Source organism: Cetorhinus maximus, unplaced genomic scaffold (assembly GCF_964194155.1).
Source record: "Cetorhinus maximus unplaced genomic scaffold, sCetMax3.hap1.1 HAP1_SCAFFOLD_286, whole genome shotgun sequence".
NCBI classification, from domain to species: domain Eukaryota; kingdom Metazoa; phylum Chordata; class Chondrichthyes; order Lamniformes; family Cetorhinidae; genus Cetorhinus; species Cetorhinus maximus.
The window spans coordinates 151,495-172,803 of NW_027596243.1; the positions used below are offsets into that span (position 1 = coordinate 151,495).

At 45.5% G+C, this 21,309-nt stretch overlaps 1 protein-coding gene across 7 annotated transcripts in view; it reads left to right on the forward strand.

Moving 5' to 3' along the window:
* LOC144673114 (NACHT, LRR and PYD domains-containing protein 3-like) overlaps positions 1-21,309 on the forward strand; it is a 404,245-nt gene that overhangs the window by 44,750 nt on the left and 338,186 nt on the right. For 2 of the 7 annotated variants that reach the window (XM_078535100.1, XM_078535101.1), the window contains exons 3-4: positions 3,308-3,478; positions 4,066-4,230. The exons of 4 other annotated variants lie outside the window; for them this stretch is intronic. In XM_078535100.1, the coding sequence (XP_078391226.1) occupies positions 3,308-3,478; positions 4,066-4,230 (336 nt within the window). The remainder of the gene's footprint in view (positions 1-3,307; positions 3,479-4,065; positions 4,231-21,309) is intronic. One more of the 7 variants, XM_078535103.1, reaches the window with a different exon arrangement.

Here is a 21,309-nt window from a genome sequence, read left to right on the forward strand (position 1 = left end):
TACTGCTTTTCAGGCCACTCTTGCTAATTTCTTACCTAGCTCCCTAACTTCTGTCTGCAGGGAAAGGGTCTCAGTATAGGCTACTGAACTTTAAGGACTGATGCTTCACTTAAGGGGTTATGAATCTTTGGAATTCTCTATCCCAGAGGGTTGTGGATCTCCATCGTTGAATAAATAATTCTAAGGCTGAGAGAGACAGGTTTTTGTTCCCTCATGGGATTGAGCAACATGGGGAGTGGGTGGGAAAGTGGAGTTGAAGCCCTAGGTCATCCATGATCATATTGTCTGAGCAGGCTACTCCAGCTTCTATTTCTTTGTTCTTGTGCAGCAAGACCTGGAGAATTTGTAGGCTTGGCCTGATAAGTGGCAAGTAACAAATGCACCACACAAGAACCAGGCAATTACCATCTCCAAAAAGATAGCATCTAACCTCACCACCACTCCACCACCACCGCCCTCCCTCCTACACCATAGGCTGGGAATTCTGCAGTGAGTAACTCACCTCCTGACACCCCAAAATCTCTTAACTATCTAGAAGGCCACAAGTCAGGAATATGAAGGAATGCTCTCCACTTGTCTGGATCAGTGCAGCTCTAACAACAATCAAGAAGCTCGACACCATCCAGGGCAAATGAGTACGCTTGAACAGAATCCCATTGACCAACTTAACATCCATTCCCTCCACCACCGACCCACATTGGCGGCAGCATCACACCAAGACTCCTTCAACAGCAACTTCCAAAACCGTGGCCTCTACCACCTGGAAGGACAAGGTCAGCAGATGCATCAGAAACTGCAAGTGCCCCTCGAAGTCACACACCATCCTGACTTGGAACTATATCACCGTCCCTGCACTGTCACCTGGTCAAAATGTGCAAGTGAAGCTTGAGATTCAACATACAGATGTGTTCCATATGAGTCTTTACTTAGACACCCATTTAATATAATTAATCTTCCACCTTGTGCCTTGTTCCACCATTTCTTTCAATGTCCTAAACATTTCCCTGGAACCGTTACCACATGAGGCAAAAACGTTGGAAATGAATTGAACTCATTCTGTGTTGTCCTTCCATTGTCACCCTTTGCAGGAGGCAGTGAACTGTTAAAGGCCCAGTAATGTCCTTAAAATAATGGTGAAAGATTAATTTTGTGATGCACCATCTTAAAATTCATTGAAGACACATACACAGCAAGGTGATATGTCACAACATAATATAACCCTGTGAAACCCAAGTTCATTGAGATGAACCTTTTAAAGTGATGATGGGGGCTCCTACATTGCACTCCCCCTGCGCTGTCAGCTGAGGTGGAGGCAGGGTGCTGACCTTTCTCCTCCGAGGATTTCAATGACCATGGTGGTTGTCCTCTGGTTCCCTGATGTCTGGAGGGCCCCAGCATACTGAGGGCCTCCTGCACAGATACTGGAATCGGCTCTGTTATCGTGGATTTGTGAGGTGCTGGTGTTCCAGTTAGAGCAGTGGAGGACCCGCTGCCAAATCCTGGAGCACTCTGAGAGGAGCCCCCAGATGCTGCAGGCAGTCACTCCTATACACTTTCAGGGCACACTGGACCCTCCCTGCTCACCTGAGGAGTCCGAGGACTTGGTGGTGACTCCAGTCACCTCACCCCTTCTCACCCAGCCATTGCCCATGGAGGTGGTGATGACATGCAGGTCAGTGTGTATCTCCAATCGTTGGTCTGCTGGATTGACTGTCCATTAAGGTCACCAATCTCTCAGTACAGGATGCCTAGGGCACTCATGCCCAGGACACAGCAATACTCATAGCTTGGATTAACTCCTTTGTGTCTGGTTGCACACAGCTTCTTTATGTTAACATACCTCATGCTGCAGTTCCAACATCTGCTGCCTTGTGCGTCTTCAGGAGCCAGTGAACTGTTAAAGGCCCAGTAGTGTCCTAAAATACTGGTGAATGATTTTGTGATGCACCATCTTAAAATTCATTGAAGACACATACAGTACACATAGTGTCTTCAACGCTAGTGACATGTCATCAGCCTGAAGCTTGACATTGCCTTTCCCTCCCATAGCCCTCCGAGTGTGAGTGACCTTGGCTATTACTGTCTCCGTCAGCTGCTCGGGCGTGTCTGTGCTGTTCACCAGATTGTGACTCCTTTACTAATGGAATGTGACTATCTCCCAACGTGATAATACCTGCACTGGTGGAGGGTGCGAGGGGAATAATGTGCACCCTCTGAGGTCCCCTTCTCGTCCTCAGAGGTGGATGGCTGTCACCCGGTCACAACCCTCGATCTGTGAAAGAAAAAATAGTGTTTCTAGGGAAATGTTTGTTTTGTGCTCGCCAGAGGGTCTCCTGTGTCCATCCATTAGGGCACTCATTCTCTCAGCTCCACAACCCACCTCAACATCAGTGATTGCCCGCCCTGCCTCCAGATCTCCCAGTTCATGTGTCTGAATTTCCATGGTTGTAAGGATGAGGAGATCTGGGGTCCAGTGACCCATCTTGGCTCAGGCCCTCTCGTCAGCTGTTTACATCTGCAAGCATAGAAATCTTCATGTAACTCGCCCATCAAAGAGACACACTAGCCTATACTAGTGGTAGCCTGACTGTCCCGCATGGTACCACATGCATGTCTCCTGCATGCAGCACTCATCAGCGTGCAACCCTTGATCTGTCTTCTGCCATTTCAGCTCTTCACTCAGTAACCAGGGCTCTCTTGCTAGTCCCTCCAGAGCTGCTGTGTTTGAAAGTACTGCTGGCTGCCTTTACAGATGGCGCCAGCATTGTCCCCTGTCTGCACCACCGAAGTGGACGGCTCCTCCCACCTGTCAGCTCTGATAATATCTCATTGGTAACTCTGACTACCCTGACCCTACGTCCAAACACCCACTTACGGAGGATGGGGAGGCCTGGGGGCTGGACAGTAGGCGATTGGGGTGTCAGGGACTGAGGGCTGGAGGGAGGTCTGGGGTGAGGGCGGGTGGCCCGTCTGAGGCCTCACCCACCCCAGCGTCAATTGCTGAGAGGTCTCGGCTGGTGGGAAACCCAGCCCAAAAATTTTACTCTCACCCATTGCTTAAAAACCCCCTGGCGGGTGAGCTTAAAATTCAAACTGTTACCTCTAATTCTTTCTTCACATATAGTGTCTGACTCGATGAGTATTTCCAGTATTTTCTATTTATATTTCAGATTTTCATCATCAATACTATTTTCCCTCTATATAATGGAGTGTCTCACACTGAACATTACTATTGTCATTAATAGTGTTCCCTCAGACACCAGAGATTTACCCTGATTCCTGTTGGTTTTCTCTCCCTTATCTCCAGTCTGAGGAATAACAATCTCACAGATTCTTGTACCAAGGATCTTGCCTCTGTGATCAGTACAAACCAGTCACTGACTGATCTGGACCTGGGTTTTAATCCACTGGGAGACTCAGGAGTGAAACTACTGTCTGTGGCTCTGAGGAACTCGGGCTGTAAAATACAGAGACTGGGGTAAGTACCAAACTGTGTGAGATGATGTTGATAATAACTGAATGTCTAACAGGACATTTTCCGCAGTGTTATTAGAAAAATAAATAAACACTGTCCATTATAATTAATGTCAGTGATAATGTTATTAATGAAAATGAAACTGCATTTCCTCTGCCTCCTGTTATTTCTCTCTCTCTCTAACGGGTTTAATTTCCCGCTTCATTGTCCGCGGGAACTCGTCAACGTTTGCGCGTGCCCGCCCAGCCAAATATCGCGCGAGTGCGCGATGACGTCAGGACGCTCGTCCGACATCATCTCGCGCGATTCCCCGCCTGCTTGGGTCAGGCACGCGCCCGCCTGCGGGACTCTGGGCTCTGTTTCTCCCTTCACAGATCCTGTCTCCCAGGCTGACTATTTCCAGAACATTCCTTTATATTTCACACCCACAGCATCAATTAGAGATTGCTTTTATGTTTTGAGGTTGTGTTTCTTGAATGTTTCACACTGTATATTATTATTTTAATCAGTCACGTTCTTTGAAAAGAACTGGAAATTTATTCTGATTCCTGTTATTTTTTTCTCTCTCGAACCCTCCCCCCACCCCCCAGTCTAGGGGACAACAAACTGACAGATTCCTGTGCTGAGGATCTTGCCTCTGTTTTTAATCCCTCACTGACAGATCTGAACCTGGCTTATAACAACCTGGGAGATTCAGGAGTGAAACGACTGTCTGTAGCTCTGAGGGGACCAGACTGTAAAATACAGAAACTGAAGTAAGTACCAGACAGTGTGAGATTGTGTTTAGAATCACTTAATATTTAACAATATATTTGAGCACTGTTACTAGTATTAAAAAACACTGTCCATTATTATTAGTCTTAGCTATGAATATAAAAGAAACATTTAGTTTGATTCATGTTATTTCTCTCTCTCTGAACCCTAGGCTATGGGATGCCAGTCCCAAAGATCTTTGTGTCTCGGGTGTAGGGGAATATTGCGAGGTCTCCCCTCCTCCTCAGAGTTGGGTGTCTGTCCCCGGTCACTGTGGCCATTAATTTGGGAAAAAGAGAAAAATATTTAGATGGCAAAAGCGAGGAAAAGGTGGCGGGGTTGCTCTGTTAATAACTGATGACATTAGTACAGAAGTCAGAGATGACCTTAGTTCTGAAGATCAAGATGTAGAATTAGTTTGAGTAGAATATGAATTAGCAAAGGTAACATGTCACTTTTTTATTCAATCATGGGATCCAGGCATCACTGGCTAGGCCAACATTAATTGCCCATCCCTAATTGTCCTTGGGAAAGTTGTGGTGAGCTGCCTTCTTGAACCGCAGCAGTCCATGTGGGAGTAGCTTATAGGCCGCTAATACCTTCACACTTTCGGACAGAATATACAGGAAAAAATAACGAGCACTTGTAAGAAAGGTGCGGCAATAATTGCGTGTTATTTTAATCTTCATACATATTGGATGAAGCAGAATGGCAAAGGTTGCCTGGAAGATGAGTTTGTAGAGTGTATTCAAGACAGTTTCTTAGTGAGTATGTTCCAGTGACAACCACAGAATGGCTATTTTAGACCTGGGAATGTTCAGTGAGACTGGATTAATTAATGACATCATAGTAAAGGTGCCTTTTATCAGCAGAGTATGAGAGAAAGCCAGTTAGAAGTATAAAAGCTGATAGAGGTTCTCCAAATATTTGTATGGAAATGAATACTAAAGTGTGCATAGGTACCTTAGAAAATGCGGCTGGGAAATTAACAATGGGAAATGAGGAAATGGCAGAAGCGTTGAACAGGTATTTTGGGTCTCTCTTCACTGTAGAAGACACAAGAAACATCCCAAGAATACTTGAAAATCAAGAGGTAAAAAGAAAGGAGGAACTTAAAACAATCAGGGTTCCGAGGGAAAAGGTATTAGGAAAACTATTAGATCCAAAGATTAACAAGTCCCTTGACTTGATGGCTTTCGTCATAGGGTCTTAAAGGAAGTGGCTGCAGACATAGTAGATGCATTGGTTGTGATCTTCCAAAATTCCCTAGATTCATGGAAGGCCCAGCAGATTGGAAATCACATGGGGCAAATGTATTAGATTTCTTTGAGGAAGTAACATGAAAATTGACATAGCAGAATCTGTAGATTTGGTGCACTTGGATTTCCAAAAGCAATTTGATAAAGTGTCACATCAAAGTTAACATAGATAACAAGATAAGAATTTGTTATGTAGGTGGTAGCATATTAGTATGTATGGATGATTGATTAGCTAACAGCAAACAGAGAGTTGGGGTAAAGGGCCATTTTCGGTTTGGCAAACTGGTACTAGTGGAGTGACACAGAGGTCAGTGCTGGGGCCTCCAATACCTGTGTAAATTACTTGGGTGAAGGAACTGTATGCATGGTAGCTAAATTTGCCGATGGCGCAAAGGTAGGAAAGTAACTTGTCAAGTGGACATAAAGTGTCTATTAAGGGGTTTAGAGGTGAAATGAATGGGCAAAAAATTGGCAGATGGAGTTTAATGTGAGACAATGTGAATTTGTCCCCTTTGGCTGTAAGAATAGAAAAGCAGTAACTTACCTGAATGGAGAAGGACTGAAGACAGTACGGTACTGAGGGATCTGGGAGACCCAGTCCATGAATCACTAGGCATGCAGTGGAGCAAGTGATTAGGAAGACAATTGGTATGCTGGCGTTTATGTGGATGCTGTGGATAAAGCAGTTCCAACAACTGTCTAGTAAACTGAAGATCCTGAGTGTGAATCTCAGTGGTGTCTTTACCCCAATTTCCATTCAAGGCTTTGAAATGTGACGTGTTTACAACAAAAATACATTCCTTTGATGCACAAAAACCCAGTAACCAAAGTGTCCCAACTAAAGAAATCAAGAATTGTATTAGATCAAGGGAAGAGATGTATTAAGTTGCCAGAAAAAGGAAAGCCTGAGAATTGGGAACATTTTAGAAATCTGCAGAGAAGGACATAGAAATGGATTAAGAAAGAAAAGATAGAATATGAGAGTAAACTAGCAAGAAACACAAAGACTGATTGTAAATGCTTCTGTAGGTCTGTAAAAAGGAAAATATTCGTAAAAATAAATGTGGGTCCATTTCAAGCAAGGTCAGGAAAATTTACAATCCGGAATAAGGAAATGGCAGAGAAATTAAACAAATACTTTGTGTCTGTCTTCACAGAGAAACATACTAACAATTGCTCAGAAATAAAGGAGAATCAAGGAACTAGTGTAAACGAGGAACTGCAAGATATTAATATTTGTTAAAAAAAAGTATTAGAGAAATTACTGGGACTTAAAGTAGATATATTCCCTGAACCTGATGATCTGCATCCCAGAGTGTTGAAGGAAGTGGCTCCAGAGATGCGTTGGTGATTATATTTCAAAATTCTGTAGCCTCTGGAATGGTTCCTGCAGATTGGAAGGTGGAAAATATAACCCCGTTGTTTAAGAAAGGAGGGAGAGAGTAAAGTGGGAACTAGAGATCTGTTAGCCTGACATAAGTAGTAGGGAAAATGCTAGATTCTGCAATAAAGGATGTGATAATAGAACACTTAGAAAATAATGGTAGCATTGGGCTGATTCAGCATGGATTTATGAAAGGGAAATCATGTTTAACATACTTGTTTTGGTTTCTTGAGGATGTGGTCAGTAAAATAGATAAGAGGAGACCCGTGGATGTGGTACAGTGAGGTAGCACAAGGATCACAGCTGCAGCTATTCACAATCTATATCAATGATTTGGACGTGGGGATTAAATGTAATATTTAGAAGTTTGCAGGAGAGAGGAAATTAGGTGGAAGTGTGAGTTGTGAGGAGGATGCAAAGATGCTTCAAGGGGATCTGGAGAGGATAAGAGAGTGGCCAAAATTTGGCAGATGGAATACAATATGGAGAAATGTGAGGTTATCCACATTGGCAAGAAATAACAAATACAGACTATTTGTTAAATGGTGAGAGACTGGGGAACATTGATCTTCAAATGTATTTCAATGTCCTTGTTCATGACACACTTAAAGCTAACATGCAGGTACAGCAACCAATTAAAAAGGTAAATGGTAAACAAAAACAGAATTACCTGGAAAAACTCAGCAGGTCTGGCAGCATCGGCGGAGAAGAAATCAGTTAACGTTTCGAGCCTTCATGGCCCTTCGGCAGAACTGAAGCATAGTTAGAAGAAGGGAGAAATATATGGTATGTTGGCTTTTATTACAAGTGGATTTGAGTTTAGGAGTAAAGATGTCTCACTGCCTTGGTGAGACGGCAACAGGAGCATTCTATGGAGTTTTTGTCTTCTTACCTAAAGAAAGATATACTTGCCTTAGACTGAGTGCAATGAAGGTTCCACTAAAATAATTCCTGGAGCAATGCGTGCTGAGGAAAAATTAAATAGACTGGGCCTCTATTCTCTGGAGTTTAGAAGAATGAGAGGTGATCTCATTCAGGCATACAAAATTCTTACAGGGATTGACTGTTCATTAGGCCACTCGATCTCTCAGCTCCACCAACCATCCGCCCTGCCTTCAGGCCTCTCCTTACCTGAGGAAGGATGTTCTTGCTATAGAGTGAGTGCAGCGAAAGTTTACCAGACTGATTCCTTGGTTGGCGGGACCGACATGTAAGGAGAGATTGAGTCGGTTAGGATTATATTCGCTGGAGTTCAGAAGAATGAGGGGGGATCACATAGAAAGCTATAAAATTGTAACACGACTTGACAGGGTAGATGCAGGAAGGATGTTCCCGATGGTGGGAAAGTCCAGAACCAGGGGTCACAGTCTGAGGATCTGGGGTAGAATTTAGGACTGAGATGAGGAGAAATTTCATCACCCAGAGAGTGGTGAACCTGTGGAATTCGTTACCACAGAAAGTAGTTGAGACCAAAACATTGTATGTTTTCAAGAGGGAGTTAGATATAGCTTTTGGGGTGAAAGGGATCAAAGGATATGTGTGTGTCCATGTCTCTGTGTGTGTGTCCATGTCTCAGTGTGTGTGTGTGTCCATGTCTCTGTGTGTGTGTGTGTCCATGTCTCTGTGTGTGTGTGTGTCCATGTCTCTGTGTGTGTGTGTCCATGTCTCTGTGTGTGTGTGTCCATGTCTCTGTGTGTGTGTGTGTCCATGTCTCTGTGTGTGTGTGTGTCCATGTCTCTGTGTGTGTGTGTCCATGTCTCTGAGTGTTTGTGTGTCCATGTCTCTGAGAGTGTGTGTGTCCATGTCTCTGAATGTGTGTGTCCATGTCTCTGTGTGTGTGTGTGTCCATGTCTCTGTGTGTGTGTGTGTCCATGTCTCTGTGTGTGTGTGTGTCCATGTCTCTGTGTGTGTGTGTGTGTCCATGTCTCTGAGTGTGTGTGTCCATGTCTCTGAGTGTGTGTGTCCATGTCTCTGAGTGTGTGTGTCCATGTCTCTGAGTGTCTGTGTCCATGCCTCTGAATGTGTGTGTCCATTTCTCTGAGTGTGTGTCCATGTTTCTGAGTGTGTGTGTCCATGTCTCTGAGTGTGTGTGTCCATGTCTCTGAGTGTGCGTGTCCATGTCTCTGAGTGTGTGTCCATGTCTCTGAGTGTGTGTCCATGTCTCTGAGAGTGTGTGTGTGTCCATGTCTCTGAGAGTGTGTGTGTGTCCATGTCTCTGAGAGTGTGTGTGTGTCCATGTCTCTGAGTGCGTGTGTGTCCATGTCTCTGAGTGCGTGTGTGTCCATGTCTCTGAGTGCGTGTGTGTCCATGTCTCTGAGTGCGTGTGTGTCCATGTCTCTGAGTGCGTGTGTGTCCATGTCTCTGAGTGCGTGTGTGTCCATGTCTCTGAGTGCGTGTGTGTCCATGTCTCTGAGTGCGTGTGTGTCCATGTCTCTGAGTGCGTGTGTGTCCATGTCTCTGAGTGCGTGTGTGTCCATGTCTCTGAGTGTGTGTCCATGTCTCTGAGTGTGTGTCCATGTCTCTGAGTGTGTGTCCATGTCTCTGAGAGTGTGTGTGTGTCCATGTCTCTGAGAGTGTGTGTGTCCATGTCTCTGAGTGTGTGTGTGTCCATGTCTCTGAGTGTGTGTGTCCATGTCTCTGAGTGTCTGTGTGTCCATGTCTCTGTGTGTCTGTGTCCATGTCTCTGAGTGTGTGTGTCCATGTCTCTGAGTGTGTGTGTGTCCATGTCTCTGAGTGTGTGTGTCCATGCCTTTGAGTGTGTGTGTGTCCATGTCTCTGAGTGCGTGTGTGTCCATGTCTCTGAGTGCGTGTGTGTCCATGTCTCTGAGTGTGTGTCCATGTCTCTGAGAGTGTGTGTGTGTCCATGTCTCTGAGAGTGTGTGTGTGTCCATGTCTCTGAGAGTGTGTGTGTCCATGTCTCTGAGTGTGTGTGTGTCCATGTCTCTGAGTGTGTGTGTGTCCATGTCTCTGAGTGTGTGTGTGTCCATGTCTCTGAGTGTCTGTGTCCATGTCTCTGTGTGTGTGTGTCCATGTCTCTGAGTGTGTGTGTCCATGCCTTTGAGTGTGTGTGTGTCCATGTCTCTGAGTGTGTGTGTGTCCATGTCTCTGAGTGTGTGTGTCCATGTCTGTGTGTGTGTGTGTCCATCTCTCTGTGTGTGTCCATCTCTCTGTGTGTGTCCATGTCTCTGTGTGTGTGTGTCCATGTCTCTGTGTGTGTGTGTCCATGTCTCTGTGTCTGTGTGTCCATGTCTCTATTTGTGTGTGTGTGCCCATGTCTCTGTGTGTGTGTGTGTGTGTCCAAGTCTCTGTGTGTGTGTGTGTCCATGTCTCTGTGTGTGTCCATGTCTCTGTGTGTGTGTGTCCATGTCTCTGAGTGCGTGTGTGTGTCCATGTCTCTGAGTGCGTGTGTGTGTCCATGTCCCTGAGTGTGTGTGTGTGTCCATGTCTCTGAGTGAGTGTGTGTCTGTCTGTGAATGTGTGTGTGTGTGTGTGTGGGAGTGAGTGTGAGATTGATATTATAAAGCAGCAACACATTTCACCTTTGGATCAGAATCACTTTAGCCACCCCTGTTTCCTGTTGATGTTAACAGTTTTCAGAAATAACTGAGATATCAGTCAGCCTCTCTGTCTTTATTGTGATTTGAGGAAGGGTCACCAATTTCACCAGAGTCAGCAATCATTTATGAAAGGAACAATTTCCTTGACAGCTGTGTTGGAGATGTTTTGATGTTTGTGACTGGCAGGGTAAAGAAGGGGCAAAGAGTGGGGTTGGTGCATTTGGATTCCAGCTGAGCTGCTGTCCCTCTGTATCGCTGTAACCTGCAGAGTGCAGACCAAGTGCTGCAAAATGGGAATAGATTGCAGAGCTCTTCACTTCTGGGCCAGCACGGACACCATGTGAATAAAGGCTGCAAAGATGTGAAAATAAATTCTCTCCTGTACATTGTTTCTGTTTGCTATGTATTTTTTCAACTCTGACAAAGAATGTGAGGAATTGAGAAAATTATCTTGGAGACATTAGTAATAAAAAAAGCTTTAACACGATCCAATGTGTCGCGTTAAACAGTGACAATGTATTGCAGAGGAATTACCAAGTACAACAACGTTTAACTACTCCCATTCTGAATGAGATTAGAGTCTGATTACCGTACCAAATGTGCACATTGCAGTCTGAAATAACTCCAAACAACCATCTCCAGCCAATCACTCCAATGGGGGATGAGGAGAGAGTACATGTACAGGGCCAGGTGGTAAAAGAGCGAATACACCACCCGGGCAAACTGTGCACCCTGCTGTGAACTTCAATCCCTTACAGTATTGTTCAATATTCACACTACATCAAAGTGTTTTCAGATGCAGCCATGCAATAACTGAACTTCTTTGAGACCGGCAAAGAGCAGCGCCTGTAGTGGCGGTGAGCGGCCAGCAGAGGGTAGGGTTGTATCACTTTAATCCCAAGACAATGATGAAAAAAATGCTGGGTGTAAAACTGTCACCTGTCTCTGGGTGAAAATGAAACTGCAGGTTGAAGTCGAAGAGATAAATTGTTAACCAGGGTTTCACAATGACTCCCCGCACAATCCAGCCATCCAGCTGCACGATTTGTTACAGAACTGGCTGCTCCCTTGATCCTTCAGCCTCCAAGTTCCCTTTCTGTTGGTTTCCACAACATTCAATCACCACTCGTCAACATTACACTGTCAGATGGAGTTCAGGGGCTGGGAGAAAGAAAACAAATTCAGGGCATGAATCTGAGTTGGGAAATAAGATTGCCATTTCAAAATAATCAAAATAATTACTGCAATTAATATATTCATTTGGATAAATATTCATGGATATATACATCCACTCCTGTACACACACACTGAGAGAGACATCCACTCCTGTACACACACACACACTGAGAGAGACATCCACTCCTGTACACACACACACACACACACACACAGAGAAATCCACTCCTGTACACACACACACTGAGAGAGACATTCAATCCTGTACACACACACACACTGAGAGAGACATCCACTCCTGTACACACACACACACTGAGAGAGACATTCAATCCTGTACACACACACACACTGAGAGAGACATTCACTCCTGTACACACACACACACTGAGAGAGACATCCACTCTTGTACACACACACACACTGAGAAATCCAATCCTGTACACACACACACACAGAGACATCCACTCCTGTACACACACACACACACACACACACACTGAGAGAGACATTCAATCCTGTACACACACACACACACACACACAGACATTCAATCCTGTACACACACACACTGAGAGAGACATCCACTCCTGTACACACACACACTGAGAGAGACATTCACTCCTGTACACAGACACACACTGAGAGAGATATCCACTCCTGTACACACACACACACACACACTGAGAGAGACATCCACTCCTGTACACACACACACTGAGAGTGACATCCACTCCTGTACACACACACACACAGAGACATCCACTCTTGTACACACATACACACTGAGAGAGACATCCACTCCTGTACACACACACACTGAGAGAGACATCCACTCCTGTACACACACACTGAGAGAGACATCCACTCTTGTACACACACACACACTGAGAGAGACATCCACTCTTGTACACACACACACTGAGAGGGACATTCAATCCTGTACACACACACACTGAGAGAGACATCCACTCCTGTACACACACACTGAGAGAGACATCCACTCTTGGACACACACATAGACTGAGAGAGACATTCAATCCTGTACACACACACACTGAGAGAGACATCCACTCCTGTACACACACACACAGTGAGAGAGACATTCAATCCTGTACACACACTGAGAGAGACATCCACTACTGTACACACACACACACACTGAGAGAGACATCCTCTCCTGTACACACACACACACACTGAGAGAGACATCCACTCCTGTACACACACACACTGAGAGAGACATCCACTCCTGTACACACACACACTGAGAGAGACATCCACTCTTATACACACACACACACTGAGAGAGACATCCACTCTTGTACACACACACACTGAGAGGGACATTCAATCCTGTACACACACACACTGAGAGAGACATCCACTCCTGTACACACACACACTGAGAGAGACATCCACTCTTGGACACACACATAGACTGAGAGAGACATTCAATCCTGTACACACACACACTGAGAGAGACATCTACTCCTGTACACACACACACAGTGAGAGAGACATTCAATCCTGTACACACACTGAGAGAGACATCCACTACTGTACACACACACACACACACTGAGAGAGACATCCTCTCCTGTACACACACACACACACTGAGAGAGACATCCACTCCTGTACACACACACACTGAGAGAGACATCCACTCCTGTACACACACACACACACACTGACAGAGACATTCAATCCTGTACACACACACTGAGAGAGGCATCCACTCCTGTACACACATAAGGAGAACTTAGGGACACTGTTTTTAAAAATAGCGGTCTCCCATTTAAGACTGAGATGAGAAGAAATTTAGTTAGTCTGTGGAATTCTCTTCCCAAGAGGCGAGTAGAGGCTGGGTCATTGAATATATTCAAGGCTGAGTTAAGGTAGATTTTTGATTGACGAGAGAATCGAGGGTTACGCAGACCAACAGGAAAGCGGAGTTCAGGCCAGAATCAGATCAGCCAGAATCAGATCAGCCATCATCTTATCAAATGACGGAGAAGGCTTCGGGGCTGAATGGCCTACTCCTGCTCCTAGTTATTCTGTTCTTATTCCAACATGTTCTTAAGACTACAATCTGTGACCAGTGATGGATAGAGAAGCATTATGTTTTGTGGACCCCAGAGGCTCTCCTGTGCCCGTTCATTAGGCCACTCGATCTCTCAGCTCCACCAACCATCCACCCTGCCTTCAGGACTCCCAGCTGCAGCACTTCATCTTCCATTGGTGTAAGGATGGTAAGATCAGGACACCAGCACTCTTAGTGGCTCCTTCCCTGACATCATGTGCTCTCTTCTACAAGCAGATGAATTTGTATGGTTACTCACCCATCAAAGATACACATTAGTCTATGCTGATGTCAGCCTGGCTGTCCATCATGTCCCCACAGAAATACCTCCTGCATGTGGACACTCAGTCTGGGCAGCGCAGGAGTCAACTTTCACTGGCCACGGCCTTCCACAGAGAGGCTGACATGTGGATAATGTGGATAAATGTGAGGTTATCCACTTTGGCAGCAAAAACAAGAAGGCAGATTATTATCGGAATGGCTATAAATTGAGAGAGGGGGAATGCGCAATGAGACCTGGGTGTCCTCGTACACCAGTCGCTGAAGGTAAACATGCAGGTGCAGCTGGCGGCAAATAAGCCAAATGGTATGTTGTCCTTCACAGCGAGAGTATTCGAGTACAGGAACAGGGATGTCTCGCTGCAATTATACAGGACCTTGGTGAGGCCACACCTGGGATATTGTGTGCAGTTTTGGACTCCTTATCTGAGGAAGGATGTTCTTGCTATAGAGGGAGTGCAGCGAAGGTTTACCAGACTGATTCCTGGGATGGCGGGACTGACATGTAAGGAGAGATTGAGTCGGTTAGGATTATATTGACTGGAGTTCAGAAGAATGAGGGGGGATCTCATATAAAGCTATAAAATTCTAACAGGACGAGACAGGGTAGATGCAGGAAGGATGTTCCCGATGGTGGGGGATCCAGAACCAGGGGTCACAGTCTGAGGTTACGGGATAGACTATTTCGGACTGAGGTGAGGAGAAATTTCTTCACCCAGAAAGTGGTGAGCCTGTGGAATTCACAAACACAGAAAGTGGAAGAGGCCAAAACATTGCATGTGTTGAAGATGGAGTTAGATATAGCTCTTGGGGCGAAAGGGATCAAAGGATATGGGGAGAAAGTGGGAGCAGGCTATTGAGTTGAATGATCCGCAATGATCATAATGAATGGCGGATCAGGCTCGAAGGGCCGAATGGCCTACTCCTGCTCCTATTTCCTCTGTTTCTATGTTTAACTCTGTTTCTCTCCACAAATAGCCTGATCTGCTGAGTATTTCCAGTCTATTATATTTATATTTAATTTGCAGCATTAATAGTGTTTTCTTTTTCCTTTATAAATGGATGTTGTGCTTTTGGAATGTCTCTTACTGTATATTATTATTAATAGTATTCGTTAAAACACTGTGGATTTACCCTGATTCCTGTTATTTTTCTCCCCCTGTTCCTTAGTCTATATCGTAACCGTCTCACTGATTCTTGTGTCGAGGATCTCGTCTCCGCTCTCAGTACAAACCGGTCACTGACGGATCTGATCCTGGCAGATAACTCCCTCACAGACCAATCTGTCCCCGCTCTCCGCCGCCTCATCCTGACCTGCAGGACTCTGAGTCTGATTGAGTGAGTGTTTGTGTTAATTTTTAGTGTAATAATTAAAATATAAATGGGATTTAAAATATAAATGGTCCTGAATCTATCAAACAGCAGCAATGAAAAGCGGATTGCCGCTGCTCGACAAGATTCTCCCAAACTGAAACTGCTTCATTTTCCTCCCGGGACCTTCAGCAGTGACCCCCACCAACCCCCACCCCGCCCCGGGGAGCTCCATCCGAGCAGAGTCTAGTCGGGTCAGGGGAGAGTGGTGGGGTCGACGGGGTGGGGGGGTTAATGCGGTCAGGTTGACGGCTAATGGGGCTGGGTCAGCGGCGTTGTTGGGTCGGGCTGTAAAGCCGTGGGGTTTAGTCAGATTTGGTCAAGGAGAGAGTTGGGAGGGTCAGGAGGTAGTCGGGTTGGTGGGGTTGGTTGGAGGGGTTAGTCGGGTTGGTGGGGGTGGTTGGAGGGGTTAATCGGGTAGTGTGGGTGTAGTATGATGGTCAGTGGGGGGTGGGGGTGGTTGGAGGGGTTAATCGGGTAGTGTGGGTGTAGTATGATGGTCAGTGGGGGGTGGGGGTGGTTGGAGGGGTTAATCGGGTAGTGTGGGTGTAGTATGATGGTCAATGGGGGGTGGGGGTGGTTGGAGGGGCTAATCGGGTAGTGTGGGTGTAGTATGATGGTCAATGGGGGGTGGGGGTGGTTGGAGTGGTTAATCGGGTAGTGTGGGTGTAGTATGATGGTCAGTGTGGGGTGGGGGTGGTTTGAGGGATTAATCAGGTAGTGTGGGTGTAGTATGATGGTCAGTGGGGGTGGTTGGAGGGGTTAATCGGGTAGTGTGGGTGTAGTATGATGGTCAATGGGGGGTGGGGGTGGTTGGAGTGGTTAATCGGGTAGTGTGGGTGTAGTATGATGGTCAGTGGGGGGTATGGGTGGGTGATTGGGGGACTCGGTTGTGGAGTTACCCGGGTATTAGACCAGGTTTTACAGTCGAACATTTCCTGGGTAACTACCCGGGTCAGTCCTGTGGATTTGTCCCAAGTCTCCGAATCTAACCCAGAGTCAGAGACATTCACACAGGGTCCCGGGCAGCAGGGGTTTTGCCCAGTGGAAATTTAAACCTCTGGGGCAATTCCCACATAGGCCCGCGGGTCAGGACATCCCAGGGACCCGCTGCCCATCTTCAGCCATATGTCTGGTCTCTGATGACCCAGTGAGCAGGAGATTTGGCCCATTAACTCCAGTCTCCCTGTTATTGACACTGTTGTTCAATCTGTTTATTCCTCTTTAATGTTTAATCTCTTTCAGGCTGTGGAGCAATCGGTTCAGTCGAAATGGAGAAAATCAGCTGAAGTCGCTGCAGGGAACCAGATCTGGACTGAGTGTGACAATGTGAACCTTGGTATTGATAAACATTCCTGTTCTGATTATAGGAACATTTTTAACCGAGTTTCTCTCCCTCCCCTTTAACCGGCCGCGCTCCAGGTTTAAATCCTATTGGCCCTTTCCCAGTTTCCAGCTCGAGCTGAGTGAGCGTCATCTCCCATTGTGACGTCAGAGGCCCAGCCACAGGGTCACGAGACTCAGCCGCCCGGCCCCACAGGCGCTGCTTCTGCAGGATATCCGGGGCTGAATGTTCCCCAATGGGGCACTGGGGAAATGTACAGACAGGGAGGGCCCAGGGTGGGGATCAGTGTGGGCTGCAGTGGGACATTGACAATTACACTCAGTATTCCTGGGTTTGGGGGGGTAAAGCCCCTAGGGCTCCCGCTCAGTATCACTGCCCAGTGACCCTGCTGGGAAGTGAACCTGTGTGGGTTCAGGGTGGGTACAGGGTCTGTTCAGCTGGGATAGATCCCACTGTCCAATAGAGACAAACACCCACTGCATGGGGTGTCCCAGAGAGAGTATCCTATTGGGGAGGTTCCAGCGGATTCTGTAACCGAGGGATTGGACTGAAAGGAGCAATGCTTTTCTGTCATCCCTAAGAAAGAAAGCATCAGTTGATGAAACAATGTGTTGAATTTAGTCTCTGCCCTATTGATATTGCTGTAATTTACACACTGAAGGGTGAGTTTCTAAACAGCTGGACTGACAAAGAGGACTGGAGTGTGTGAAATAAAGAAGTTGACCTGGTAAATTCACCCACCCACTCAAAGAGTAACAAGTTGTAGAAGTTAAGTGACCCAGTGGAAACTACACTGCAGTAAATGGACAGGATCCATGTAGGGACCCACAGCCTGAACCTCTGCGGGCCGAATGCATGGGTTGTGGTCTAAACACAGAGCAGGATCACCAGCATTTAAACAGAGAGAAGATAGTTTGATGTTCTGGGTCAGGTTCCTTAAGATGTAACTTTGTTAAATTGATATTATTTTTCTGTTACTGATGGACCTGTTGTACATGACATTATTTCCTGATTTATTTTACATTCCCCATCATATACAGTTTGTTTATTCTCCCCTCACTCTGGTACAATAAATGGCGAAGTTTTACTGTGTTCATCAGGCTTCAAAAAATCAAGGAATGGGAACCAATAATTTGTAATCAGTAATGACCAGATTTGAACAACAGGCTCACACAAGAAAGATGATCTGGTATTAGATATCTCCTGGGGCCACAGACTGACAGATCAAGCGACAGAGAGATAAGACTCTATGGTTTAATGTAGGGATCAACTCTGAAATGTCAACATATTCACCATACAGTAATGAGAGATTAATACTGATATAGTGGAAAGAACAGGTAACAGGAAAAAGAAAACACGCTTTTTATAAAAGCTTTTAAATGCTCTTGTGATGTTGTCACTGACACCCAATTAACACTCATAACCCACAAATTGCATTGAGATAAGTGGCCCATTTAATGGAGTCGATTTCAACTATCAGGGAAGGATTGTGTATTGGGTTATGTTGCTGGACGAGTTAGGTCCAGAGATGTTCACAATCTATATAAATGCTTCGGATGTGGAGATCAATTGTAATATCTCCAAATTTGCAAATGACACCAAACTGGGTCGGAATGTAAGTTTTGAGGAGGATGCAATGATGCTTCAAGAGTACGTAGACAGGCCGTTAAGTGGTTAGTATAGTGATTAGTTTCCCAGCCTATCATGCGGGGGCCCGGGGTTTAATTTCCAGACGGCGAGAAGGTTTATTATAAGTAAGGAGAACACACGAAATTGAAAATAGATTTTAGAAGTGAAAATTAGATGGCATAGGGAGGGAGGGAGTGCAATAAAGATTGTGTATCAGTGGCCGGCAGAGTCAGGAACAGTCAATGAGCACTTTGTTGGACAGCAATATTCAATCCGCTGGTTTCAAAGCTCAGAGCCCACGGAGAGTTAGAAGCCAGAAACGGGACTGCAGTCTGAAAGCAGGGAATGTAAGCTGGATCTTTCTGAATTACTGATCAGGGCCCAGTTGGAATATTATCATCCGTTCTAGGCACCACACTTTAGGAAAGATGACAAGGTGCTGGAGATAATGCAGAGGAGGTTTGCTGGAATAGTACCAGAGATGCGAGACTGCAGTTATGTGGAAAGAGTCGGAAGCTGGAGTCTTCTCCATCCAGCAAAGGGCGTTCAGAGCAGGTTTAATGGAGCTGTTCAAAATGCTGATGGCCTGGTGAAGGAAATGTCAATAACCTGTTCCCATTGAGAGAAGAGGCGGTTACCAGAAGATAGAAAATAGACAAAATCATCAGAGAAGAGTTTTTTTGATGCAGCGGTTTGTTTTGATCAGGAGTTCATTGCCTGAAAGAGTGGTGGACGCAGATCCAATAATACATTTCAGAATGGATTTCAATAAATCCGGGATGTTGGGAATATCCTGCAGAGAATGGACCCAAATGAGCTTCTTCAAGGGGCAAACCTCAGCTTTAAAGGATCTCAGTCCTTTGCCCCAGTCTGGGACATTTTGTTCAGCTTTTGATTACAGTGAAATGTGAAAAGCCCCGCACTGATATAACGTTCCAGAGATACAGGCGCAGTTACAAGCCTAACATTGAACAATAATGACTGACACTGAATCCATTTCACCCCCAATATTTCTGACTAAACTGCATTAGACAGACTGACAGAATGTTATCAGATGAATACACTGTACTTCCGCATCCTAGACATCATCCAACTTCGGCCCTGCCTCAACTCATCTGCTGCCTTTGTTTACTCTGGACTTGACTATTACAGTGTTCCCCTGGCCGGCCTCCCATCTCCCACCCTAAATATACCTGTGCTCATCCAAAATCCTGCTGCCTGGAACTTCACCTGAACCGAGTCCAGTTCACCAGCCACCCCCGTGTTTGCTGACCTACATTGGCTCCTTGCCTGTCAATGCCTCAATTTTAAAATACTCATCCTTACTGTCAAATCCTTCCATGGCTTCGTCCCTCCCTTTCCCTGGAATCTCCTCTAGGCCAACATATTATCCAGATTTATGCTCTTCTGCCGTCTAGGTCATTCCGGTTTTAACCTCTGCAGCATTGATAACTGCTTTCAGTTGACCTGGTCTAAAATCCTGGACTCCCTCCCTAAACCTCTCCACTTCCCTCTGCTTCTTAAGGTGTTCCTTAAAATCCCCCTCTTTGACCAAGCTTTTGTCACCTGACCTAATATCTCCGTCTGTGGCTCAGCATCAACTTTGCTTTATGTGTTGGGATAACGCTCTTGTTAAGAGGCTTGGAACTTTTTTGCCCTATTATAGCTTCCCTAGTCAGCGATGGTGGTATAGCATTGAGCAGAGCTGACTTCCAATCAGTTGCCCCCGGTTCGATTCCCGGCCATCGCAGTTTGCTAACTTTTAAACCTCTCAAATCAGAAACCCCAGCTCGGAGCTGAATTTGATCCGTTTCCGTGAGATTTCGCTCCGAAATCACACGCGCGATTAATTCAAATAAAAGAGTTCGAACCCCCACTTATCTTCCATTTAACATGTAACTCAGTTTCGTTCCTTGTTGTTGATAATGAAGGTTTTGCCTGAGCTGTAGTGTGGAGCCAGAATCGAAATACTCGGATTTAGGAAAATTGACCGACTTTCTGAATATTTTCCCTCTGCAGCTTCCAATTTCTTATTTAAATATCAGTTCCTGCACAGGAGTGTTTTATTGTTCAAAAGACGTGATTCTGCTCACCTTGGGAATCTGAAATAATAACAGAAGGTGCTGGAAACACTCAGCAGGTCCGGCAGCATCTGTGGAGACAGGAAGTGGGGATTTACATTTCAGGATGATAGAAGGTTTAACGAACAGACCCGCTGTCGAAACTTCGAAACTGCCAGAGCTACTCAGCTCTTCCAGCATTTTCCATTAGAATAGTGGAATAGTTACAACACAGGAAGAGGGAATTCGGGCTCTCCAATCTGTGCTAGCCCCCGAAGAAACATTCACCCATTGCCACTCACCTTATCCCTGCAATGTTTTACTATTCATGTAAATGCGGATTGATTCTATAAATAACAGTCTCTGGCACTATCTGTGATTGTGGATTTGATTATGTAAGTATTAGTCTCCGGTACTATCTGTGATTTTGGGATTGATTCTGTAAATATTAGTTTCTGGTACCATCTGTGAGTCTGGAATTTATTCTGTAAATATCAGTCTCTGGTACTATCTGCGATTGTGGGATTGATCCTGTAAATATTAGTTTCTTGTACCATCTGTGAGTCTGGAATTTATTCTGTAAATATCAGCCTCTGGTACTATCCGTGAGTCTGGGGTTGATTCTGGAAGTATTAGTCTCTGGTATTACCTGTGAGGGTGGGATTGTTTCTGTAAATATCAGTCTCTGGTACTATCTGTGAGGTTGGGATTGATTCTGTAAATATTAGTCTCTGGTACTATCTGTGAGGGTGGGATTGTTTCGGTAAATATCAGTCTCTGGTACTGATTGTGATTGTGGGATTGATTCGGTAAATATCAACCTCTGGTACTATCTGTGAGTCTGGGATTGATTCTGTATCTGTCAGTCTCTGACTCACGAACAAGCAGCGTTCGGTTTGGGACTAAAAATCTCATGCGCGGATTTCCAGAGTAAA